This window comes from Hemicordylus capensis, chromosome 2 (genome assembly GCF_027244095.1).
Source record: "Hemicordylus capensis ecotype Gifberg chromosome 2, rHemCap1.1.pri, whole genome shotgun sequence".
NCBI classification, from domain to species: domain Eukaryota; kingdom Metazoa; phylum Chordata; class Lepidosauria; order Squamata; family Cordylidae; genus Hemicordylus; species Hemicordylus capensis.
This window is the reverse complement of record NC_069658.1, coordinates 239,657,216-239,684,569: the sequence shown is the minus strand read 5'-3', so window position 1 is coordinate 239,684,569 and position 27,354 is coordinate 239,657,216. Positions and strand designations below refer to the sequence as shown.

General features: G+C 45.6%; 1 protein-coding gene and 1 non-coding gene across 4 annotated transcripts; one reads left to right on the top strand and one right to left on the bottom strand.

The window, feature by feature from the left end:
- The first annotated feature begins 48 nt into the window (after positions 1 to 48).
- On the top strand, positions 49 to 22,716 carry LOC128347491 (zinc finger protein 883-like). Of its 3 annotated transcripts, none has more exons than XM_053302316.1 (6): positions 49 to 186; positions 13,535 to 13,679; positions 14,309 to 14,394; positions 14,641 to 14,791; positions 17,380 to 17,475; positions 17,977 to 22,716. In XM_053302316.1, the coding sequence occupies exons 2-6, from the start codon at positions 13,553 to 13,555 to the stop codon at positions 19,473 to 19,475; spliced, it is 1,959 nt and encodes a 652-aa protein (XP_053158291.1). In that variant the 5' UTR covers positions 49 to 186; positions 13,535 to 13,552; the 3' UTR covers positions 19,476 to 22,716. The 3 variants fall into 3 exon arrangements, with proteins under 3 accessions (XP_053158291.1, XP_053158292.1, XP_053158290.1); XM_053302317.1 differs by lacking the exon at positions 49 to 186 and adding an exon at positions 9,863 to 10,655 and having other exon boundaries at positions 17,383 to 17,475; XM_053302315.1 differs by lacking the exon at positions 49 to 186 and adding an exon at positions 9,866 to 10,655.
- On the bottom strand, positions 6,602 to 6,793 carry LOC128348342 (U2 spliceosomal RNA). Its single transcript, XR_008318091.1, has one exon. It is a non-coding gene; the product is annotated as a U2 spliceosomal RNA (small nuclear RNA).
- Positions 22,717 to 27,354: the final 4,638 nt, after the last annotated feature.

Sequence of the window (27,354 nt, the reverse complement as noted above, 5' to 3'; positions counted from 1 at the left end):
GCAAAGGGGCTCCTCCCTCCACCCTGCCTTGCAAGAGAGAGCCAAGAGTGCATGGCCAGGAGAGGAGGCCGTGTGCATAGACGGGGGGATTCGCACTTGGTTAGGATTCTTTGGCCGGGGCTTCTCGAGCTGGCCCCCTCCCTTGTGCCTTGAAGAAGAAGAGTCCCTGGTCAAGGGCTGACCCACGTGAGTCTCTTCAGCTGTTGTTGACCGGTCGCACCTCTCATCATTCCCAAGCAACAAAAAATCTTAGCAGCAGGGGATGATGGGAGTCGCAGTCCAAGAACTGCTGGCCGGCCTCAGGTGGGGCACCCCCGGATCCCTGACTTCTCAGTCCTGTTCCTGGTTTGTCAAAATCACCCAGTGCTTGTCCCTGTTCCCAAAAGCCCCCACTCCTTCCACCTTCTTTCCCCCTAGCCTCCAGCTGGGTAAATAACCTTCTCTTTGATAGGTCCAAGACAAGAGGGATTCTCCTGTGCAAAGACTTAGTCATGGGATAAGGGGACAGGTTCATGTGTGGATTGGTAACTGGTTGAAGGACAGGAAATGGTAGGAATAAATGGCCAGTTTTCACAATGGAGGAAAATAAGAAGTGGGGTCCCCCAGGGATCACTATTGGGACCAGTGCTCTTTAACAGCAGGAGAGAGGGCATGCCCTCAACTCCTGCCTGTGGCTTCCAGTGGCGTCTGGTGGGCCACTGTACGAAACAGGATGCTGGACTAGATGGGCCTTGGGCCTGATCCAGCAGGGCTATTCTTATGTTCTTATGTTAACTTATTCATAAATGATCTACTTGGGGTAAACAACGGAGTGGCCAAATCTGCAGATGACCCTAAACTATTTAGCCTAGTGAAATCCAAAACAGATGGTGAGGAGCTCCAAAAGGATCTCTCCAAACTGGGTAAGTGCGCAATGATGGCAAATGCAGTTAAATGTAAGCAAGTGTAAAGTGATGCATACTGGGGCAAATACCTGCAAATTCACATATATGCTGATGGGATCTGAGCTGTCAGTGATTGACCAGGAGAGAGATCTTGGGGTCATGGTGGATAGCTCATTGAAAGTGTCAGCACAGTGTGCAGCAGCAGTGAAAAAGGCCAATGGGGACACATGACAGAAGTACATAAAATTATGCATGGGTAGAGAGAGTGGACAGAGAGAAAATTTTCTCCCTCTCTCACAACACTAGAGTCAGGGGCCATCTGATGAAACTGAAGGTCAGGAAATTTAAGACCGACAAAAGGAAGTACTTTTTCACACAGTGCATAATTGACCTATGGAATTCTCTGCCATGGGATGTGCCATGAGAGCCAGCATGGTGTAGTGGTTAGAGTGCTGGACTAGGACCGGGGAGACACGAGTTCAAATCCCCATTCAGCCATGATACTTGCTGGGTAACTCTGGGCCAGTTACTTCTCTCTCAGCCTAACCTACTTGTTGTGAGGAGAAACTGAAGTATGTAGTACACTGCTCTGGGCTCCTTGGAGGAAGAGCAGGATATAAAATATAAATAAATAAATTAAGTAAGTAAGTGGTGCTGGCCACAAGCTTGGATGGCTTTAAAGGGGCTTAGACAAATTCATGGAGGAGAGGTCTATCAGTGGCTACTAGTCAGGTGGCTATCCTCAGAGGCATGATGCCTCTAAATACCTGTTGCAGGAGAACAGCCACAGCAGGAGTGAGGACGTGTCCTCAACTCTTTCTTGTGGGCTTCCCAGAGGCATCTGGTGGGCCACTGTGTGAAACAGAATGCTGGACCAGATAGGCCTTGGGCCTCATTTAGAAGGGCTGTTCTTATGTTCTTAAGACTGCTAAATTTACTCAAGAGCCTTTTGTGGGAAAATTTGTCAAAAGCTTTTTGGAACTCCAAGTATAAAATGTCAACCGGATCACCTTTATCCACATGCCTGTTGACACTCTCAAAGAACTCCAAAAGGTTAGTGTGGCAAAGCTTGCCCTTGCAGAAGCCATGCTGGTTCTCCTTCAGCAGGGCCTGTTCTATATGTTTAACAATTTTGTCCTTAAATATGCTTTCTGTCTATTTACCAGGCACAGAAGTTAAGCTGGCTGGCCTGTAGTTTTTGGATCCTTCCTGGGTCCCTTTTTGAAAATCGGGGTTACGTTAGCTACTTTGCAGTCCTCTGGTACAGAGCCTGACTGTAGGGACAAGTTATATATTTTTGCTAGGAGGTCAGCAATTCCATATTTGAATTCCTTCAGAACTCTTGGGTGGATGCCATATGGTCCTGGTAATTTGTTAATTTTTAATTTTCCAAGACAGTTTAGCACATCCTCTCTCGTCACCTCTAATTGGCCCAGTTCTTCAGCCTCCAAGCCTGAGAAGCTCAGTTCCAGAGAGGGATATGGTCAGTCTCCTCTGCGGTGAAGAAAGATGCAAATAACTAATTCAGCTTCTCTGCAATCTAATCGGTGTTATACGTCACTTCCCCCCTCCCTTTCTTGGAATGTAAAAAAAGGATGGAAAACTTTCCAGTGATATAAGAACATAAGAAGAGCCCTGCTGGATCAGGCCCAAGGCCCATTTAGTCCAGCATCCTGTTTCACACAGTGGCCTACCAGATGCCACTGGGAAGCCCAAAAGCAAGAGCTTAGGGCATGCCCTCTCTCCTGCTGTTACTCCCTTACTCCCCTGCAATGGGTACCCAGAGCCTTTGAGGCTGGAGGTGGCCTTTAGCCCTCCGACTAGTAGCCAATGACAGACCTCTCCTCCATGAAGATATCCAAACCCTCTTAAAGCGATCCAGGTTGTTGGCTGTCACCACATTCTGTGGCAGAGAATTCCACAAGTTTATTATGTGTTGTGTGAAAAAGTACCTCTATGTTGGTCCTAGATTTCCTGGCAATCAATTTCATGAGATTACCCCTGGTTCTAGTGTTATGTGAGAGGGAGAAGAATTTCCCTCTATCCACTTCCTCCACACCATGCATGATTTTATAGACCTCTATCATGTCTCCCCACAGTCGTCTTTTTCCTAAACTAAATGTCCCAGGTGTTGTAGCCTTTCCTCATAAGGAAGGTGCTCTAGGCCGCTGATTAGGGATGTGCATCGGTCCGGACCGGCACCAAGGGGGGGGTCTACCTTTAAGGGCGGGGGGGTAGAACTTACCCCTCCCGCCGCTCTTCCCCCTCCGGCGCTGCAGTTTAAAGCGAAGTTTTTGGGGCAGCAGCGTTCCTCGCTGCTGCCCCTGCCCCCGTCGTTACCCAGAAGTCTCCGTAAGAGCAGCACGCATGCGCGCGTCACACGCACGTGCCGGCGACAGGCGCGCGCTGCCACGCGCACATGCGTGCTGCTCTTACGGAGACTTCTGGGTAATGGTTCCGAGGAACGCTGCTGCCCCAAAAACTTTGCTTTAAACTGCAGCGCCAGAGGGGGAAGAGCGGCGGGAGGGGTAAGTTCTACCCCCCCGCCCTTAAAGGTAGACCCCCCCTCGGTGCCGGATCGCCAGACCGGTCCGGCTCCAAACCGGTTCGGAGGCCTCCAACATGGCCTCCGAACCGGTTCGTGCACATCCCTACCACTGATCATCTTGGTTGCCCTCTTCTGCACCTTTTCCAGTATGTCCTTTTTAAAATATGTGAATAGAATTGTACACAGTACTCCCGGTGTGGCTGTACCATACATGTGTATAATAATATTAGCTGTTTTATTTTCAATCCCCTTCCTAATGATGCCTAGGATAGAAATGGCCTTTTTCACAACTGCCGCACATTGAGTCGACACTTTCAACGAGCTGTCCACCATGACCCCAAGATCCCTCTCCTGGTCAGTCACCCACAGCTCAGATCCCATCAACGTATACTTGAAGTTGAGGTTTTTCATCCCAATGTACATCACTTTACATATGCCAATATTGAATGAACCGCATTTGTCATTTTGTCACCCACTCACCCAGATTGGAGAGTTCTTTTTGGAGCTCCTCACTATCTGTTTTGGATTTCACTACCCAAAAGAGTTTGGTATGAACTGCAAATCTGGTCACTTTGCTGCTTACCCCTACCTCTAGATCATTTATGAATAAATTAAAAAGCACCAGTCCCAGTACAGATCCCTGGGGGACCCCACTTCTTACTCCCCTCCATTGTGAAAACTGTCCATTTATACCTACACTCTGTTTCCTGTCCTTCAACCAGTTAGCAGTCTACACATGTACTTGTCCCCTTATCCCATGACTGCTAAGTTTCCTCAGGAGTCTTTGATGAGGAACTTTGTCGAAAGCTTTTTGGAAGTCCAGGTATACTATGTCAACTGGATCACCTTGATCCACACACTTGTTGACACTCTCAAAGAACTCCAAAAGGTTTGTGAGGCAAACTTTCCCTTTGCAGAAGCCACTCTTGTTCTCTCCCAGTAGGGCATGTTGTTCCTTGTGCTTTACAATTTTATCCCCGAGGATGCTTTCCATCAATTTGGCTGGAATGGATGTTAAGCTAACTGGCCTGTTATTTCCTGGATCCTCCCTGGATGCCTTTTTAAAAATCGGTGTTACTTTTGCTACTTTCCAGTCCTCCGGTACAGAACCAGATTGTAGGGATAAGTTCTATATTTAGCAAGGAGGTCAGCAATTTCATATTTGAGTTCTTCGAGGACTCTTGGATGGATGCCATCCGGCCCTGGCCATTTGCTAGCTTTTAATGTTTCCAGATAGTTTAGAACATCATCTCTTGTCACTTCTATCTGACTCATTTCCTTAGCCTCCATTCCCAAAAAGCCTGTTTCAGGAACAGGCATATGCTCAGTATCCTCTGCTGTGAAGACAGACACAAAGAACTCATTTAGCTTCTCTGCAACCTCCATATCCTCAATAATCCCTTTCACTCCCTCATTGTCTAATGGTCCATCTGCCTCCTTGGCAGGTTTCCTGCATCTGATGTATTTAAATAAATTTTTGTTATTCCCCTTGATGCTTTATCTAAATGTTCCTCAAACTCTCTTTTTGCCTTCCTTATTGCCACCTTGCATTTATTTTGCCAGAGTTTGTGTTCCTTTTTGTTCTCTTCATTTGGACAGGCCTTCCAATTTATGAAGGAAGTCTTCTTCCCTTTTATGGCTTACTTGACTTTACCTGTTAGCCATGCTGTCATCCTCCTGGACTTAGTGGTACCTTTCCTCCTTTTGGGTATTCAATCTAACTGGGCTTCTATTATTGTGGTTTTGAGTAAACTCCATGCATTCTGGGGCAAAGTGACTCTCCTGGTTTTCCCTTTCAGCTTTCTTTTCACCATACTCCTCATTTTGGAGGTTTCCTCTTCTGAAATTCAAAGTGTCTTTGTTAGACCTCCTTGGTAATTCTCTCCCTGCATATATGCTGAATTTCATCTCACTATGGTCACTTCCCCCTAAACGGTCGATGACACTGACATCACGCACCAGGTCCTGATGAGTGCCACGCAGGATTAAGTCCAAGGTCGCCTTCTCTCTGGTTCGTTCCAAGACCAACTGTTCTAGGGCACAGTCATTCAACATATCTAGAAATCTGACCTCTTTGTCATTACCAGACTGTGAATTTACCCAGTCTATGTGTGGATAATTGAAGTCCCCCATTATTACTGCTCTGCCTCTCTTTGATGCCTCCCTGATTTCCTCTTGCAACTCCTAGTCACTGTCAGCGTTTTAATCCGAGGTGTGAGTGGGCCCTGTAAGTGGGATCATAGCTCCATGGCAGAGCATCTGATTTGCAGGCAGAAGGTCCCAGGTTCAATCCCTGGCGGCAGCATCTCCACGTAGGGCTGGGAAAGACTCCTGCCCAAAACCTTGGAGAGCTGCTGCCAGTTGGAGTAGAACATACTGAGTTAGATGGACCAAGGGTCTGACTCAGTACAAGGCAGCTTCCAGTGTTCCTAGGGGCGCCTTCAAAGGGATTCATCTGCATGAGAAGTGCTGGGCTCTTGGGCGTGCAGAACTGGGCATGCCAGGTGGAGGAAATGCGGAGAACGGGGGAGAAAGGTTTCCTATGTCGTGGGTTTTTTGTTTGTTTTGTTTTTAAATCAGCTTTTTTTCAGAATTTGGCTCAATAGTTAGGTCTGATGCAGTGCGGGCACTGCTAGGTATACAGTTAAAAGCGCATAAAGACTTTATCAAATCTGGACTAATAACAGCAGCAAAGAAGGAAACTGCGTTATCCTGGAAATTAGCATTAACAATCACAGGTCTCTTCTGGAATTTCTCATTTTGACACTTTAATTATTTACCGCCTCCCCTGATCAGTTATGCCAATAATCACCAAGATGTTTGTCATGTTACAAAATGGTCATTATACTTTTTAGAAACATGTCCTTATAGTATGATGGTTGTGTGTGTGCATATACAATTATATTTTCTGCCAATATGTTTATGAATTTTATTTGCTTCACAAAATGTCAAATTAACCAAAAATGTAGATAGATAGATGGATGGATGAGGCTTCCAGCAGCTTCATAAACAAAGAAGAAATACCATGGACAGTTGAATGAAAACAGAACTCTTAAGAATTGCGGGAGAGAAGTATTTTAAGACCGATAAGCAATTAGAAAGTAAAGTAACAAAAAGGAAAAACTATTTTCTTAAAATCTATTTTTGAACAAGCAATATTCTCCCCAAAGGGAAGGGCGCCATTCCTGGAGATATTGCAATACCAGGTTGATGCTTGGAGTGAATGAAGCAAGCTCCCACTTCACATCCCAACTCTAAAAATCCAGTTAATATTCAGTCCTCAAATAAAGGACATATCAGCTATTACACTGATAAGAACAGAGACTTCACCTTGATCTTAGCCATTAGGCCGAGAAGCGATGCCAAGCATTTTTCGAAGCGCTAACCACTATTCCTCCCGAATTATTCCCAAGCTCCAGGAGCCACACAGCACCCCGAGGGGGCTGACGCCGCAGCCGGCGGGACCCCACTTGCTACCGCTCCAGAGACACCCCTGCAAATGCTGCTCTTTCCAGCCTTGGGGTTCAGCCTCTCCTGCTCGGAGGTTTTAATCTCCGAACGTGCGGAATCTTCGGACCTTGTCAGTTCCACGACCTCCTGCCTCCCCGTTGGCGAGATATTTGCATAGGGCCGCCCACTGTCGCTTCCCACCATAATCTGTTCTTTATTTAATGTTGTTATTTGTTAACCCTTTCAGCAGCCTGAGTTACAGGAGTGGTGTGTCTGCACGCGGGCATGCAGGGGGCATCTACAAAGTCCGGCAGCCCGCAGCCAAAGACGTCTGGTTTACAAATCGATACAACTCCTTGTGGATTTCTCTCTCCTCTTTCTGTAGTCCCCATTTTCCTCCTCTGCTTTGCTGCAGGTTCCCTAACTTTGTCTTTTCTTTCGCTTGCGCTACATAAATTGTGGTAGGGGGTGATGGGAGTTGTAGTCCAACAGCAACAGCTGGAGGGTATTTGACTATTGCGGCTGGGGCTGATGGGAGTTGTAGTCTGTCAACATCTGGGAAACTTTGCCGCGGTTTGGTTCTTATTATTCTGAACTTCCTTGAGAACCATTCTGGTGAGAAGTCACAAATAAACGCAATGCAACTTCAAGCATCCACCCAGTGTCCTGTTCAGCCTAGAGTGCCTGACTTGTTTCTGCATTGCTAGGATGCTAGTGCAGAGATTCCTAACCTTGAGACTCCAAGCACTTTTACACACAGCAGGCGTTACCACGAGTTTACAGGGAGGCTTTATTGCAAACTCAAAGTTGTTCCATCCCCCCCAAACCCAATAAAAATAGTGGATTTTTTAACCCCAGATATAAATTGGATTACGAATACAAATAAGAATACAGCAAATATTTATATTATCGCTCTTCAACAAAAGTTCCCAAAGTGGTTTACATAGTGCTGGACTAGGACCGGGGAGACCCAAGTTCAAATCCCCATTCAGCCATGAAACTAGCTGGGTGACTCTGGGCCACTCACTTCTCTCTCAGCCTAACCTACTTCACAGGGTTGTTGTGAAAGAGACACTCAAGTATGTAGTACACCACTCTGGGCTCCTTGGAGGAAGAGCGGGATATAAATGTAAAAATAATAAATAATAATAATAATATTAAATAAATAAATAAATAAATAAATTTAATGGCTCCCTGTCCTTAATGGGCTTACAATCTAAAAGAGACATAAGCGAGACACCTGGGATGTGCACAAACTGGTTCCGTGCACACCCAGGAAGGCAGAGGTGGTTCCTTTAAGGGGCAGATGAGCCACTGCCCACCCGCCGCTGCCACTCTAATGCACAGTGAAAAACCTGAATTGTGTGTGAACTGCTCCCTGATAACACCAGGGACTTCGGAGTAAATCTGGCCCATCTGTGAATACCCTACCCACTCCATTCTGGAGGAGATGTGAGTTAAAGGGCTTTAAAAGCTCCGTTTGAAAAACTTCCAGAGGTTGTTGTAGATTGTAGAACTTCTATCATTCCCAGCCACAATGGCCAAAAGGCTATTGTAGATGTGGATTGTGGGAGTTGCACAGAATCCCTGTGATCCGGAGTCATATATGAGCCCCTGGTGGCGCAGTGGTAAAACTGATGCCCTGTAACCAGAAGGTTACAAGTTCGATCCTGACCAGGGGCTCAAGGTTGACTCAGCCTTCCATCCTTCCGAGGTCGGTAAAATGAGTACCCAGAATGAGGTTGGTAAAATGAGTGCCCAGAATGTTGGGGGGCAATATGCTAAATCATTGTAAACTGCTTAGAGAGCTCCGGCTATAGAGCGGTATATAAATGTAAGTGCTATTGCTATTGCTATATAGACCAGGTTAGATGGCCTAGGGAGGAGAGCTGGTCTTGTGGTAGCAAGCATGAATTTGCTAAGCAGGGTGTCTGCCCTGGTTTGCATTTATTTATTTTATTGTTAAATTTGTATACCACCTTTCATTAAAACAATCTCAAGGCGGTTTCATTAAAACAATTGCAAGGGAAGAGCACCTGCTTGCTTGCATGCACAAGGTCCCAAGTTCCCTCCTTGGCATCTCCAAGATAGGACAACACATTTTTTAATTGAACCAACAAACTACCAAAGCATACAGTACGTTACCAAAGCACAATTATATACAAAGTTGTTGTTTGTACATCATATAGACCAAGATTTACACACAAGGATTTGGTAACCAACAGGGTTATAAAGTATATGCAGGCCTGCATCCTTGGAGAAGCCACTGCCAGTTTGTGACTGTAGACAATACTGAGCTAGATGGTCCAATGGTCTAACTCAGTATGAGGCAGCTTCCTGTGTTGCTATATAAGTGAACCTAAGAGCCCTGATGGATGAGGCCCCTCTTGTCCAGCATCCTGTTTCCCTCAGCAGCCCCCCCACCCCAGATGCCTCTGGGAAGCTCAAAAGCAGATTAAGGCATGCCCCTCTCCTGTTGTTCACCTGCAGCTGAAATTCAGGGGCCTTCCACTACCTCTGAACTTGGGGGTAGGTAGGAATGTGGGCAAAACCGATTTTCCTGGTTTAGTAAATATGGACTGTGTGTCCTAGCTTTCAGTGGGGTCTGGGTGAAGGGGCTGATCAAAGTGCAATATTGGAATTATTTATGTGTGACACACTGTTCCCTCTAAGGCAGGGGTGTCAAACTGTGGCCCTCCAGCTGTTGTTGGCCTACAACTCCCATCATCCCCAGTCACCATGGCCAGTAGCCAGGGATGATGGGAGTTGTAGGCCATCAACAGCTGGAGGGCCTCAGTTTGACACCCCTGCTCTAAGGCATGCACACATGTGTGCACTCACACGTTTTCTGATGTCCGCTCAGTTAATTTTAGATTCCACTCAGGTTGAATCAGGAAGGCCCCACTCTGAATGCATGTGTGCGCACACTGCCTTGATACTGCTGCCCAAAGCAAAATCATTCCGCACACAGATGGGGAAAAAAATTAGAGAAAACAGTGGTGTGACAATATTATTGTTCTGCAGTGTCTGCAACACATCCCACTGTGTTTGGGATGCAGAGTAGGGAAAGACCTTGGTCAATACATATGAGAGACAAGCATAATGGAAAAACAATGCCACTTAGTGTGCCTTCTGGAGCTAGAACACTGCACACTTAAAAGGAAATGTTAGTGGGGCTGTTACGGGTTGTGAAGGGGTTAATAAAAACTCAATAGCCCAGGCTGTTGCAGGCCCAGGCCCTTCTATTCCATTTTGGCCTTGAAGGGCTCAATAAAAGTTTGGAACTCTTCCAATGCTAACATATTATTCTCCAATGTCTCGAACACATCCCACTGCTTTTGGGATCCAGTTGGATTTTACCAAGACCCACTGCAAGTTGCAACACCCAGCATCCCAGCCAGCTTCAAGTAGGGATGATGATGATGGGAGATCTGGTGAGGAGCTGCTGAAGAGCCTCCCCCTGCTCACCTCTGGACCAAGGACGGTTCAAGGCAGCAGAGCAAGGAACTCAGCCGGAGAAATCGAGATTCACGAATCCAGAGTGTAGATTAGTAAAGCGCCTCTTGCAGAGCAAGGGAGGAAAAGTTCAATCGAAGGGTTAACCTGAGAGAGAGAGAGAGAGAGAGAGTCTAGTTTCCTAGAGTGGTGCCTTGGAAGTACCTCTCCGAATCGGCGCCCTCACTTCCGCCCCCCCCCCGAAAAAGAGCCTTTGCTTCTCTTCTTCCTCTCTACAGCTTGTCTGTGTGGCAGCTGCTCCTTTGCAAGGCCAGCAGGTGAGTGCAGAGTCCAGCCTGGGTGTAGGGGAGGCGGCGGAGCCGGGAGAGAAGCCGATGCAAGGGAGGAGGAGAAGGGGAGCGGTGGGCCTTGGAAGGAGCCAGTGGGGGAAAGCAACGGGAGAAAGCAGATATGCGCCCTCCCCTTCCCAGCCTCTGAGGGGTGGGGTAGCATTCGCGGGAGGGTAGCCTGTAGGTCGGAGCAGGAGAGCAGCCCTGCAGGATCAGGCCAGTTGCCCGTCCAGTCCAGACTCCCTCTCCCTTCCTTTGCCAGCCAGTCGCCCCTGGGGTTTAGGGCAACGCCCCGCTGTGATCCTGATGGAAATGTACCGCTATCCAGGCTGGATGCCCTCGATGACCGTATTCATGATGGATTTGGCTAATCCCTTTTGGAAACCATGTAGATTGGTGGCCATCGCCACATCTTGTCATTGCACAGTGTTGATTAGTGCTTTTAGAGCTTGTAAATAAATTCCTCTCAGTTTGTGAAAGAGCAGCTTATACATTTTCTAAATACACAAATAAAACTGATTCCTGGCTTTGCCCCACAGGGAGGGAGCTTGGGGCATCTTTTGCAACAGGCCAATCAGGGAGCTTATCTCCCTCTCTTTTCCTGCTAAGGCAGCAGAGATCTTGACAGGGCACTACAGCAGAACATTTCCTTTGCATTTGGATAGATTGAAGTATATATGGTTGGAGTTTTGAGGATTCCATGGAGCAAAATGACACACACACACACACACACACACACACACACACACACACACACGAAATGCAAGGAAGGAGCCACTAATTGTAGGAGTAGGGGGCTGAGAAGAGAAACCAAAAGATCCCTGCATTCACCCCATAGGAGATAGGGTTGACCCACCCATGAGTTTCCCCCTGACACTGGCTTTGTGGAACTCCTTGCCTTCCACTCTCTGCTAATCCTGAAGGTCCCATGATCAGTACGTTTCTACCTTTTGCATTTTTTGAATCCAGATGTTACAATTAGTGCACAGTTGTACACTTCCTGTTCCCAGCTACACTTTTAAAAGAAATGCATGTACAGTTATTTACCAAAAACATGCACATGTGCATAGATGCCAGCACTATACAATGCAATGTCTGAATGGGGTAAAGTAGTATAGAACAGAGAAGAGCAAGTGGGCAGCAGCAGGAAAGGAAGGCAGAGGTAGGGGGAGTTGTTGGGGATGGTACTCTGTGTGTGTGTGGGGGGGGGGGGCTGGATCATGTGACCCTCAACTTGTAGGCTTCGTTTTTGTCCTCCCTCAGGAAAAAGAACCTTCCTAGTCTCTGGAAGCCATAACAAGCTAGAATAACTCTCTTTTGCCTCTGAAATAGCCAAAACAGCTTGGGCCCTGGGTATTTAAGAGAACATTTTTTTCATTATGAACTCCACCACCCATTGAGATCATCAGGAGAGGTCCATCTGCAATTGCCACTGGCTTGTCTGGTGGCTACTTGGGGATGGACCTTCTCCACTGCTGCCCCAGAGCTTTGGAATGCGCTCCCTGCTGAAATAAGAGCCCACCATCTCTGACAACTTTTTAAAGTCTTTAAAGATGCACCTGTTCACCCAAGCTTTTAATTAAATATTGTTTGTATTATTATTATTATTATTAATTCGATTTCTATACTGCCCTTCCAAAAATGGCTCAGGGCGGTTTACACAGAGAAATAATAAATAAGTAAGATGGCTCCCTGTCCCCAAAGGGCTCACATTCTAAAAAAAACACAAAATAGACACCAGCAACAGTCATTGGAGGTACTGTGCTGGGGGTGGATAGGGCCAGTTACTCTCCCCCTGCTAAATAAAGAGCATCGTTTTAGCATCGTTTTAAAATGTTGTTTTAAAATTTTAAATTGTTGTAATGTTTTAACTTTTACTATATCATTTATTCTGTTTTAACTACTGTTTTAAGTTTTCTATTGTCATTTATTTTAACTAATGTTTTAACTTCTTTTTTATTTTATTTATTTATTTTTACATTTCTATACCGCCTTTCGTTAAAAAACAACCCCAAGGCGGTTTACAAAAATTAAAACATACAATAAAAAGCAATAAAAACATCAAGCTAAAAACATAAAAACAGGCATAAAAACAATACAACAGATAACACACCGAAGCAGCAGTAAAAACAATTATGTAAAAGCCTGGGTAAAAAGCCAAGTCTTTACAAGCTTTCTAAAAGCCATGATGGAGTCCGAAGAATGAATGGCCACTGGGAGAGCATTCCAGAGTCTAGGAGCAGCAACAGAGAAGACCCTGTCCTGAGTGCACGACAGCCGGGCCTCCCTCATTGTCGGCACCCGGAGCAGGGCCCCCTCAGATGTCCTCGTCAAGCGGGCAGCAACCCTTGGGAGCAGGCGGTCCCTCAAATACCCCTGGCCCAAACTGTTTAGGGCTTTAAAGGTCAAAACCAGCACCTTGAATTGGACCCGGAAACGAACCGGCAGCCAGTGCAGCTCTTTCAAAATGGGGCTGATATGTTCCCAACGGGCAGCTCCGGATAAAACCCTCGCTGCCGCGTTTTGCACTAGCTGCAGTTTCCGGATATTCTTCAAGGGCAGCCTCACGTAGAGTGTGTTACAGTAATCCAGCCGCGACGTGACTAAGGCGTGGGTAACCGTGGCCAGATCTGCCTTCTCGAGAAAGGGACGCAGCTGGCGCACCAGCCGAAGCCGTGCAAAGGCACCCCTGGCCACCGCCTCCACCTGAACTTCCAAAAGCAGAGCCGGGTCCAGTAGTACCCCCAAGCTTCTTGTTTGTTTGCTTGTTGTAAACCACCCAGAGACGTGAGTTTTCGGCAGTATAGAAATATGTTTTAAAAAAATTTAAAAATCTTTCCTAAACCCTCTTCTTATTCCCTCACCAGGATTTTGTGTGGCTTCCAATGCAGCGACTCACAGCAGAAATGGCAGGTGATTTCTCTGAGGCAGAGAAATGTCCATTGGACACAAGAGGGAGGCCACTCTTTGGGGAGATCAAACAGGAGCATGATCAAGGTGCCACCTCACTGGGTAAGGACTGATGGAGTCTGTTCTGTCTTGGCCTCTTTCTGTATCTGCTGTATCTGAAATCCATGGCTGATCTCATGGGGCCTCTTTAGCCTGTGTGAGGTTAAGGGTTTGTTTCTTCAGTCCCTTCTCCTAGTTTCAAAATAGTTTCAATTCTGGAAGACTTTATGCTATATGGCTAAACCAGCATGTTGAATTATGGCTAAGAGCTTAGGAGGGAAGAGGTTTTCAGAGAAGCAAGAGAACTGACAATGTGAAGAAATACTACACTGCTTGATATTTCAGAAATGTTAAGTGCTCAAAGCAATGCTTAGAAATTGAACGATTATTCAGAATCTGTTCAGCAAAAGGATTTAGGCCCTTTCTCCTTAAGAGAGAGCTTAATATTTTAACCTGCTGCTTATGTTTCCTGGGGTTTTAATGGGGTTCCAATTAGGATTTAGCCAGGTGAAATCCTGAAACTGGATTTTATTTATTCAGGTGAGCTTAATGACTAGGGGTGAGGGAGAAAGTGATTCCTGGGGTATGCAGGGCCCAGGTCATGTAGTGGTTTAATGACAAGAAGCACCTTCAACCCAGTCAGGTGGCTAATGGGATCCAACGTCTTCCCACCTCCCTTGTCTTCCTCCTAGGCAGCAAAAAGACCCTGGTGTCTCATTCCATGCCTTCTCCTCTCTTTGATGGAGGGGATGCAGTTGCTGCTCCATCATTGGATCAGGTAAGAGAAGAATGACTGGAGGAGATGGGCAGAGGACAACCCTGGGTGTTTCTCCACATCTCCTACGGCCTGGAGAAACCTGCCTCTGTCCATCTGCTTCTGTTCGAGCTTCCCACTAAGGAGGCTTTGGATGCCACCGAGGAATCTCTGTGTCTAGCAGAGGAAATTCTAGTCTTCTCAGATCTAGTATATTTCTGGATTCTTGCATCACCTGTGAAGATAAATTGCTTTCTTCTTTTCTTTCAGGGTCCAATGGCCTCCTTTTTTCAAGGTCTGGTGACCTTTGAGGAGGTGGCTGTGCATTTCACAGAAGATGAGTGGGCTCTGCTGGATCCAGAGCAAAGAGCCCTGCACAGGGAAGTCATGGAGGAGACTTCTGGGCATCTGGCTTTTCTGGGTAAGACTCCTGCTTCTTAGTGGATAGATTGAGAAAACAAGAATTTCAGGTATTGTTGGTCTGTGTCTGTGCAGTGTCAGGATATCACTTTGAATGATACTGACTAGTCCATATTCCATGGAGGATTAGTTTATTTTAATTTTCTTCTTTAAAAATGTAATTGCTATTCCAATGAGAGCCCACAAAGTGTGGATATATATAAAGATAATGGGTAAAACACCTCCATCTTCTCAGCTAGCAGGTCTATAGGGATGCTTTAGCCCTCATCTGATGACCTTCCTGCTCCTGCTGCTGCTGCTGCTGCTGTTCAACAGATAAGGCCTTTGCTCTACCTTGGGGGCAACGTGATGGTCTAAGAGGGAACTTCTTTCTGACTGGGAGCATTATTATTAAAAACCAGCTGGAATAGTTTAGAAGCAGTTTACATCCAGAAGAAAATACTATTTATTTATTTTTTAGTATTTATCTGAACACAGAACACTCAACCACATACACTAGCATGCATATTAAGACTGCAATAATTCTTTTGTTCTGTTAGTCATTTGTAGCGCTGTGCAAAACATTTTGAGCTTGAAACGGGCCGTTTTGAGTATGCTGTGCGCGAAACAAAACACCCTTAAAATAAAGGACCCATTTCAAGCTTGAAACAAAATCACCCCATTTCTTGTCAAAAGGTTTTGCGTGTTTTGAGTGCCATTTTGGAGGGCTGTTGGTCTACCGATTGAGGTCAGTGGGCAGACCAGGTCTCTGCCCCAAATGTAGCATGCTGGCTCGCCTTGGACCACTGGCCTACCAACTGGCCTGGTCAAACAGCTTTGCATACGTTTCAACAAAATGTTTCTAGGATTTTGCGTTTTGTTTCAAGCTCAAAACAAAATGGAAAATCCATTTTGTGCACATCCCTAGTCATTTAATTCAGCTGAGGCCTTCAAAAATGACTTTGTTTCCTCTAACCTTAGTCACTGGAACCTGATGGTTTTTCAATGGCCTGCTTCTCACGAGGGATGCGTAAGCCACTTGTCTCATGCAGGGGAGTCTCACTAGGGTTGTGCAAAATGGGCCAATTCGGGGGTTCCAAGTTCAGAACAGAATACCCCTAAAAGTGTGTGTGTGGGGGGGGCTGTTCGGAGCTCAGAATAAAACAACTCGCTCCGAGGTGGAACATTCCAACCCCATTTTGAGTGGCATTTTAGAATCCAAAATGGCACTTAGAACAGGTTTGGTCCATTCCAATGTAACAGAGTTGTTCTGATGGAACATTTCACACATTTCGCATTCCATTCTGAGCACGGAACAGAACACAAAACGTGTTTCACGCACACCCCTTCTTCTCGCAATCAGCACAGTGCTAGTTTGTCGGGAATCTGAGATTATAGTAGTCAAATCTTTGTTGGTGTATCCCACTTTTTCTGTGTTTATCTTCTATAAAGGCTTTTAGTAGATATTGTATAAGTATATGAGGATCTTAATAGAAACTTGGTTGAGTTCTTATTATTTGTAATTGTTAATACAATATCCCCATGAGAAACAAAGACCCAGGAAGCAATGTATTCCTGAACTGGAGGCTTCCCCATCCTGCATCTTCCTGACACTGTACAGTTTTCAGCAAATCTAAATACTGAAGTGTAGAAAGTCATCTCGTGGGAGGGATCCACAACACAACACATACCAAGATTAGCTCCCAGGAGAATGCTGTTCTGGGCTGAATAAAGACCATTGCTTTCCCCTGCTCAATACAAGAGCTGCCACGTGACAAGGTGCCACTTTGCTCAGTTAGCAGAGACCCTTTCCCTGTTCTGTGGCTAAGAATTAAACTCCTGGCTCTTTCTCCAACCTTGTCTTCCTCTTTGTAGCATGCTCAGTGAGTAGCATTTATTTTCTTTCTTTCTTTCTTTCTTTCTCTCTCTCTCTCTCTCTCTCTCTCTCTTTCTTTCTTTCTTTCTACCAGTTTAATTTATTTTATTTCAACAAATACAACACATGTGTAAAAACTGTGTAGCAATGGGGAAGGATGAATAAGAAAAACTCAGATATAAGCCAGAAATTGAGAGCCATTTGAGGGCATACGCAAGTCCAGTGTTGAGATTGTTGGTTGCTGAGCATGCAGGTACAACTTAATGAGAGACAGTTGAAAACAAAATTCAAGAATGAATGTTATTCCAAAACTTGATTTTAGTGGATGGTGGGTTACAAACTCACCATCCCTTATAATTTCCATTATAAATGGAAAACATATTCTCAAAAACTTGTCTTGTTTTGTTACTCTTCCTGCTAACCTGGTTTGATGAGTTAGCTTTTCAGGTAATGTACTCTTCCAGACCCTGAGCCGGGTCTCATGATCAGTGAAACCCGGTTTGGGAAGAGAAGCAGGGAGAGCGGGCTAAGCCTGCTCTCCCCACACACGAACAGGGCGGGAGCCCTGGGCAGCCTGATCGGCCGTCCACACAATTGCTGGCTCCGTGACGGAGCCGGCAGGGGATGGGGAGTTCGCGGGCTGCGCGGATTCAGACAGGATTCAGAGAGATTCTCTGAATATTTGTTCTTGCCCAAAGTGTCTGAAGTCTCTCTTATCTTTGTTCCTTTCCAAGAAGGACTTCTGGTTTCCAATCCTGACCTCACCTTCTGGCTGGAAAAAGAGGAAGGACGGTTTGCTGAGAGCTCTGAGGAAGAGGAGAGATCAACAGGTAGCCCACAAGTTGTGGGACGGGAACCTTTCTCAGACATATCAAATGGGGAATATCTGGTGGGTCCTTGGCCAACTGGGAAAAGGGGATGCCATAAAGATGGATCACTGGTGTCCAAACTCAGGCTGGAAATGACTGTGCAATGCCTTACTGAGCGGACTAACCTGTGAATTGGTCTTTGCACAATTGTGCCCAATAGTATCTCCTTTGACTGGCAGGAACCTTTCAAGTCCTACAGATGTCTTCCTGGCCCTGCTCTTTAAGCTCCTAAAACTGGAGATGCTGAAGACTGAAATGGGGAATTTAAGCTTCTGACGTTCTCTGCCCTCCAGCATTTCTGCTGCCAGATCATCATCACTGACAGCGACTCTAATTTGTGGCGGGGTCTGCCTCTGCATGATGTCTCTTATATCCTGTTATTCATAGCCGAGTTAATTGGGTTTGCTCCCTGATATGTGGCTGTGTTTGTCTCTCACAAGGATTCTCCCCTTATTCTTGCAGGTGATGAGCGGGAGAGTAAGAAAAAGGGTGAAATGTGGAGGAGAAAAGCTGAAGCAAAACATAAGTTTGGAAACATAACAAAACATAAGTCCCTGTCTTCAGAAGGGACTGACTTGCCTGAAATTCTGCTCCGACAAGAACATCACAAAGGAGACCAAAGGAATGCAGTTCCTCCACATGCAGAAATCTCAACTGGTGAGCCAAGCTTTAGCACACATCAGACAAGGCACACAGGGAAAACACAATTTAAATGCTCAGAGTGTGGAAAGACCTTCAATAACAGAAAAGGCTTGATTTGCCATGAACGAATCCATACAGGGGAGAAACCATATCCATGCTCAGTATGCGGAAAGACCTTCAGACGGAGCGCAAACCGTAATGTACATCAGAGTATTCACAGAGGAGAGAGACCATATCAATGCTCAGTGTGTGGGAAAAGCTTCAAGAACACTGCATATCTTAATTCTCATCAAAGAATCCACTCAGAGGAAAAACCTTATAAATGCTCACAGTGTGAAAAGAGCTTCAGCCAGCGTTCAAGCCTTACTTCCCATCAAAGAATCCACACAGGAGAGAAACCATATTCATGCTCAGTGTGTGCAAAGACCTTTAGGCAGCTTGCAGCCCTTACTTTCCACCAACGAATCCACACCGGAGAGAAACCTTATCAGTGCTCAGTGTGTGGAAAAAGCTTCAGTGTCAGTGCAAACCTTAATGTACATCTAACAATTCACAGAGGTGAGAGACCATATCCATGCTCAGTGTGTGGAAAGAGCTTCAAGAACACTGCATACCTTAATTCCCATCTAAGAACCCACTCAGAGGAGAAACCTTATAAATGCTCACAGTGTGGAAAGCGCTTCAGGTCAGGCTCAGACCTCACTTCCCATCAAAGAACTCACACAGGGGAGAAACCATATCAATGCCCAGTGTGTAGCAAGAGCTTCAACTGCAGCGAAAGCCTGATTTGCCATCATAGAAGTCACACTGGAGAAAAACCATATCAGTGCTCAGTGTGTGAAAAAAGCTTCAGGCAGAGCTCACAGCTTTCTATCCATCAAAGAATCCACACAGGAGAGAAACCATATCAGTGCTCAGTGTGTGGAAAGAGTTTCAACAGCAGCACAGCCCGTATTTGCCATTATAGAAGCCACACTGGAGAAAAACCGTATCAGTGCTCAGTGTGTGGAAAGAGTTTCAAGAGCACCACAGAGCTTAATGCTCATCAAAGGACCCACTCAGATGAGAGGCCATATAAATGCTCACAGTGTGGAAAGAGTTTCAAGAAGAGCTCATGCCTTACTTCACATTACAGAATCCACACAGGAGAGAAACCGTATGAATGCTCAGTGTGTGGAAAGAGCTTTGTGAGTAGCTCAAACCTTTATGTACATCAAAGAAGCCACACAGGGGAGAAACCATATAAATGCTCAGAATGTGGAAAGAGCTTCACTACTAGCAGCAACCTTACTAAACATCGAAGCCTTCACACAGGGTAGAAAGCATGTAACTGCTCAGGATGCAGAAGGAGCTTGGTGTGGAGTACAGAATTCCATATCCAATTATTAACATATTACCTTGGCCTAATTTTTGGCTATGCAAGCCTGTGGACGCTTGTACTGAATAGGGACCAGGATCTAAACCAAATGAAGAGAAATAAACGGGGAAATCTAACATTTTGCTGTGTACTATGAAAACTCTAGCAGAGAGCCATACTCATGCTAACTCTCCTTAAGGAAAGGCCCTTCGAGAGGCACAGCTTGGTACCATATAGCCAAGGAGTGCTTGAAGATTAGGCAACTAATATATTGTGGAGTCACAGGTCTTGGTATGTATGTGAGTTAAAGGCTCATTCCACCTGTGCCTTGTCAAGTTGGTATCTGGTAACTTATCAAGTGGTGAAGAAGAATTACAAGATTGTAGCAGTTAATTGGGTGGGGGTGGGGGTTAAACATTAATAAGCCCTGTCAAAAATGGGGTATTGGATTTTTGATGGATCCAGATTGCCATGATGAAAACAGAATATTAGATTTCTAATATCTATGGAAATGGAGAACCCAAACAGCCAATGAGAATCTTGGGTGTAACAAGGGTCTAAGAAGGAGGAGAGGAGTATTCAAACATAAAGCCAGCAAGAAAGCAGCAGATTTTCTTCCCTTTGTTTTCTTATGTGTTCCTTTTTCTTCTAGGACATTTCTCTTTTGTTTCTCCCCTCTTGGCTCAATTGGCCAAGACACCTTTGCTCTTAGAAATTCTTTCCTCTCTCTTCCCTCCTCTCCTTCACAACAGTCATTCTTATTAAGTCTCAAACATTCTATCTGTAGTATTCTATCTTTAAACATATATGCTTAATCTACCAACTATACTCTAAGTAGCTTGCTCTTTGCTTCGTTGTTTTCCTGAATCCTTTTGAAGAAGCCTGAAAACACCCCAAGCTGCCAGAAGGGGAACCTTTTGCCACACTTACAATATTGGATCCCTTAAGTCTTTGAATAAAACTTAAACTTTACTTGGTATGGTCACTGAGTTAGGGTTTGATCATGTGACAAATCCATTAAATTTGTCACATGATCATTAAAGGCATTAAAGGAACAGATTTTTCAGTGGTGCCGTGTCTTGGATTTCGTGTCTTGGATTTCTGTGATCAAACGCCAAGACTCAGGACATCTTTTCCCCTCTAAAGTTTGCCTTTCCATCCATTCTGTTTTGCCAACTGATGTTCTTTCTCCCATGTTCTGTTCTGCCTCTCTCTTTTTTTCTTTGTCTCCCTCCCTCCCTCATATGCATAAGCACTCACTAGCTTTAGACTGGTAGAGCTAGTTGAGAGAAGGCACTGAGAAGAGTTAGGAAATGGCTAAAACCGTCTTTCCAGTGGCATGTGTAACTTGGGTGCATCTGGCTGAACCCCACATTTTGCAAGAAAGGTTTGAGAATAAAACTTAGGTAAAATATTGGAAGCAGCCATTTAAGCTGTAGAGAATGGGGTGGCAATGATTTGCCAGATGCCTCGGAGAATAGGATTCCTCTTGATAATGATGAAAGGGCTCCAAGCATTTACTCACTGTGTTGTCATGAGGGCATCCCCTTGCTTTGAGACGACAGGACTGGTCGCAATGCCTGGCCCACGGGAGTCATCGCCAGAGGCATCCCCAGCAATGACGGCAAAACACACGAGATTGAGGTGAAGACAAGCACTCAAGGAGCAGCAAGAACCTTCACAAAACCAACGACTGGAGCAGTATTGCTTCTGTCCAAAGAAGAAAACCTGCTGTAATGTAGTTAGCTGCAGGACAGCAGCTAGATTATTAGGACTTTATATTCAGTCTAGAAATCTAGTGAAATTTAGCAATTCCAGGGTGTTGCCAAGAGGGCATCATGCTTAGATTGCATGCATAGTAGAGAATCATGTTATTGTTGAATTAGCCTCCCTAGCAGTTATCTTTAGAGGAATCTCTTAGAATGAGTCAATGAGGTGAGACTCTTGATCAGTGAGACTCGCCATAATGAGGCTTGCGGGGAGAGTAGGCTTAGCCCGCTCTCCCCGCAAACGATCGGGGTAGCAGCCCTGGGTGGCCGTATCGGCTGCCCACACGACTGCCGGCTCCGTCAGAGCCGGCAGGGGCTGTGGGGATTGGGGGCTGCACGGCCCCAGAAGTTCCAGGATGACCCGCATGAGCGCGCAGGGCAGCCTGGAGAGACCCCCAGGTTCGGAAGGCTTGCTTCAGCCTTCCAGCAGGGGTCTGCTAGTGTGTTGTCATGGCGCGGAGCTGCCCCGTGGCAATACACGATTACAAAGACGGGGTTAGCAGAGCGCTCGCTCCACTAACCTCAGCTAAGGGGAAGGGGAATTAGGAGGGTTTGCTGCCAGGAGCCATGTGGCTCACGTGGCAGCAGACGATCAGCAAAAAGCAGGCTAGGCTCCCTTAACTCGCTTTTTGCTGATCGTGAGAATCTCCTCCTAGATCAATCAAGTGACCTGTGCACTGTTCCCTCTAACAGGGATTCCCAGCTGTTGTTCACTACAACTCCCAGCATCTTCAGCTGCAGTGGCCTTTGGCTGGGGATTTTGGGAGCTGTAGTCAACAACATCTGGGAATCCCTGTTAGAGGGAACGTTGAACTTGTGTGTGTAAGCTGAAATCAACTCATGAAGCCTGATCAAAATCAAACTCAGAATCAGGGTACCAGAGATTGGTTTGCAGAGGCATCTCAGCAAGAAGCCTTGCCTGCTTGTTTAGATTAATTCTTGTTGCTTACCATGAAGGCTTATTCAGTCCTTACTGGGAAAGTCACTAGTAAAACCACCATCCCTTCACCTAATGGATCACTAGCCAGCATGCTCTGTGGTAGCAAGCATGACTTGTCCCCCTAGCTAAACAGGGTCTGCCCTGGTTGCATTTGAATGGGAGAGCACCTGTGAGCACTCTTAAGATATTCCCCTCAGGGGATGGAGCCGCTTTGGGAAGAGCAGGAGGTTTCAAGTTCTCTGGTTTCTCCAAGATACTGCTGAGAGAGATTCCTGCTTGCAACCTTGGAGAAGCCGCTGCCCGTCTGTGTAGACAATTCTGAGCTAGATAGACCAATGGTCCAACTCGGTATACAGTAGCTTCCTATGTTCTCCAACTGCAGTAATGTATCTCCTATGATGTCATCCCCATTTGAACCATCAACTGTATGCAATCTGCCTCCATACAAGTGAGTTATTTGCATGCTTGGAAAGTAATAAATTGACTAAAAACCAGTTTGAGTCGTCATCTGTTCAAGTTAAAACTTTAATGGGATTTTGTTTAAAATGCTCTTTGCACTCATTCTGTAAGGAAAGAATGCAACATAAGCTCGATTTAGAGATAATGCTGTATGAGTATACGGATGTCTGTATACTCATACATGTGTTTGTGTGAATGACTGTATCTGCGTTCATGTTAAAAGTTAATCTGGGTACGGCCCCATCAAATGCATGATATAAAAGATGTCAGCATAACATGTGAATGACTGTACCTGTGTACAGATCTGTTCCTGTGCATACTGTACACTCATATGAGTGTTCAACAGAATGTCTCTATTGGGCTATAATCTGTCAGTCTTCGTGTATGTTTTGGACACACTTGGGTTATCCTGAAAAACCTTGCAATATTCGTATAGGCTAGACACACAACTTTCCTTTGTATGTGTCCATGTCCTTTCTTCCTATACCTCACTTCTTATTTAGTCCCTGGAAGCTGAAGGAGTGGAAATTCATTTGTCTGAGACAACATGCATATTTCGCTGGAAGAGTTTCTTGACCCTGGTTGAATTTATTTCTCCTTTATCTTTCTTCTTTGGAAATTTATGTGAGGCTTTTTGGAAATTCAAGTGATTAGGCTTTAAGAAATTCAAGAAAATGGAGATGGATTAAAACAGGGATTTCATTGTTTCTAGTGGGAAACCCCTCTTGATTTAGCATTATTGGTTGCTGCCTTGTCCTGAGATACAGAGCTTAAGGATAAAACTTTAAAAAGGGATACAGCCCAGTAATACTTTGTGGCTTAGACTAAGAAAAAGGAAAAATTGTAATAAAAGGAGAAAGGCACAATCAAATTGCATTCATTTACAACTGAAACATACTCTTAAATGCAATTCAGTGCTTGGATTATTTTACATTGTGAGGGAGTGGTTTGTATGTGTGGGGGGGTGTATTAAAAAAAAAAGAGTGAGTGGAGTGGTGGTGTCAGGATTAAATGAATGAGAACTGGGTGTAACACCAGGAATGCTGTTGGGGAAAGGCTTGAATAGGTGAAAGATGTTTAAATGAAAGGATTCAAAAAACCTAAGACGCAGCTACCAGGAATATTAAGGATCTGTTGGCAGTTAAGTCACGGCCAATGCGGACCAAGTCCAAATTGCAATGGATAAGCTTTAGACCTCATCTGTGGGATTGGGATCAGAATAATTTCTTTGCTGAAGTTAGATGCCAGGAAGGCATACAATAACCCTTGGTCCATCACAATTGGTGGCCGTGGGTGGGATCGAAATTTAATTGTTTTGCAAGGACCTTGCTAGAAGTTGACCGAGCCAGAATCAGGCTGCACAGAAAAGGTGGAAAGGAGTAAGCACGCAGACAGATGAAAGTGGGAGAGGAGAGCTGGTCTTGTGGTAGCAAGCATGACTTGTCCCCATAGCTAAGCAGGGTCTGCCCTAGTTACATCTGAATGGGAGACTTGATGTGTGAGCACTGCAAGATCTTCCCCTCAGGGGATGAAGCTGCTCTGGGAAGAGCAGAAGGTTTCAAGTTCCCTCCCTGGCTTCTCCAAGATAGGGCTGAGAGAGATTCCTGCCTGCAAGCTTGGAGAAGCCACTGCCAGTCTGTGAAGACAATACTGAGCTAGATAGACCAATGGTCTGACTCAGTAGATGGCAGTTTCCTATGGTTTTGGTTTGGTTTTAGTCAGGTGGTTAAAATTCAGCAAGGAACCTGTAAGGAGTCCATACATGGATACAGCCTTTGAGAATCAGACCCTCAACAGCCCTGCCACCCCAGTACTTATACAAGAAAAGGGAGAGAGCTCAGTAGCCTTTCTCTGCCAAGTGGCTGTATGAGTGAGCCAGAGAGAGCCCAGCATGGAAAAGATTCCAGTTCTGGGGATAGAAAGACTTTGCCTGCAAACCCAGGCTAATCAGGGAGCAGGGAATGGGAGCCAGGACTGCCTTTCCAGCAGCAGGTGCCCTGGCCTTAGGTGTGGATGCCTACCACTTGCCCAAATACACCCGACAGTGACAGGCTTTTCTTACCTCCTATGAGAAAGCATGCAAGGACTTCCAGTTCCTAAATGCCCAGCACATGAGGTACATCCACTCTCAAATCTCTAGAGGATTGGAGGAGGTTTACAGGGAAATGGTGGCATATGAGTAGGAGGATTATTATCTTTTTAAAGCCTGTGTCCATCCAAACCCAGTTTGGACTAGCTGCAGAACATAGTCGGAAAGAAGTCCTCACTTTGAAGAAGCATGCCACAGTGAACCTTTAGCCAAATGGCTGCCTGCATAGAGCAGCTCCTGGCCAGATGGTGGGAAGGAGGATTGTCATAGATTCCCCAAATTGTGAGGTGGCCTATAACCTCATGGGCATGGAGCAGTTCTAACATCTCTTCCTCCTCGACCCCAAGATATATGAAGTGGTCAAATGCCACGGGATGTGGCGATGGCTACTAGCTTGGATGACTTTAAAAGGGGCTTAGAAAAATTCACGGAGGACAGGTCATCTGGTGGGCCATGGTGTGAAACAGGATGCTGGACTGGGGGAAGTTGGGCAGTTAAGCCTGAGTTCAAATCCCTGTTCAGCCATGAAACTCACTGGGTGATTCTGGGCCAGTCACATATCTCTCAGCCTAACCTACCTCACAGGGTTGTGCAAGCATAAACATAATCATGTACACCACTCTGGGCTCCAAGGAGGCAGAGCAGTATAGATGTAATAAATGGATACAATATAAAAATAAATTACCAGAGGTTCGGAAGATCCCTAGACAGTTACTGGGTACAAGGACTTACAGGTGAAACTCGGAAAATTAGAATATCGTGCAAAAGTCCATTAATTTCAGTAATGCAAATTAAAAGGTGAAACTGATATATGAGACAGACGCATTACATGCAAAGCGAGATAAGTCAAGCCTTAATTTGTTATAATTGTGATGATCATGGCGTACAGCTCATGAAAACCCCAAATCCACAATCCCAGCAAATTAGAATATTACATGGAACCAAGAAGACAAGGATTGTAGAATAGAACAATATCGGACCTCTGAAAAGTATAAGCATGCATATGTATTCAGTACTTGGTTTGGGCCCCTTTTGCAGCAATTACTGCCTCAATGCGGCTTGGCATGGATGCTATCAGCCTGTGGCACTGCTGAGGTGTTATGGAAGACCAGGATGCTTCATTAGCGGCCTTCAGCTCTTCTGCATTGTTTGGTCTCATGTCTCTCATCCTTCGCTTGGCAATGCCCCATAGATTCTCTATGGGGTCAGGTCAGGCGGGTTTGCTGGCCAATCAAGCACAGTACACTGTATACTTTTCAGAGGTCCGATATTGTTCTATTCTACAATCCTTGTCTTCTTGGTTCCATGTAATATTCTAATTTTCTGAGATTGTGGATTTGGGGTTTTCATGAGCTGTACGCCATGATCATCACAATTATAACAAATTAAGGCTTGACTTATCTCGCTTTGCATGTAATGCGTCTATCTCATATATCAGTTTCACCTTTTAATTTGCATTACTGAAATTAATGGACTTTTGCACAATATTCTAATTTTCCGAGTTTCACCTGTATAAACTATTGCTTTGATCGGAAATGATCTGAACAAGCACATTGCCTAACATGCTTGTGTCAGCGTGGTCACAAGCAGTCAGACTCAAGCAGGCTCCAACGAGATTTCACCTAAGGCCCCAGAAGCCCTGACCAGTGCCTTCAGATCCACCAACCCTCATTGAGGACCAGCCACTTGCATTGCTCTCAAGTTCATGTGATGGCATGCAAAAGGAACCAGTTGCAACGCACCTGAGTTCCAGCACCGCAGAAGTCCACAACCACGCAGGTCAGGAACCAAGCCTCAGTGACACCCCTATGGAGTCGCCAGAGCACATGGCTAACTCTACGGAAAAGCTTCTGGGGGGCTGAAGTCACTGGCAGAACCCTATATAGCCCTGAGCAGGCCGCTCTAGGCGGATGGAATCCAAGAAACTGCCAAGTTACCCTCCTCCCCGGGCTCCAGTCCTGCAAGGCTTAACCTCAGCACAGCAGCCAGTCCTGGGGGGCAGATAACAGACAGGGGGCAGCAGGAGAAGCAAATAGGCAGGCACCCAGTCTCTCACCCTGGGGTCTACCTAGGAGCAGATGTCTCTTCTCTTCTCTCTCCTGCAAGCTTGTTAGAGGGAACACTGCTGAGGAGGCTGCTGAGGGAGGAGCAGTGTGTTGTGTGAGCCAAAAGGCTGGAAACCTAATTAAGTAGGGTTGGGTTGAAGCTGCTGAGGAAGCGGTAGTGAGGGAACTGGGCCTACTGGAACCGGTTAGGCCTTAGTCTAGGCTAGCATGCTCGTTTGCTTTACATTTTTAATTTGTCCTCTTGCCTAACTGCGTTTCCCCATTTGTTCATGTACTGATTTTTGAAGACTTTATTACAGTAAATTTATTCTTGTTTTTTCACTATATTACTGATGTCTGTTTTGTTCCCACCTCATGCCTCTTTGCCCTACTTATGGAAATGCTTGACTTGCCAAGCAGAAGGTTGCCAGTTCGAATCCCCGCTGGTATGTTTCTCAGACTATGGGAAACACCTATATTTGGCAGCAGCGATATATTATTATTATTATTATTATTATTATTATTATTATTATTATTAT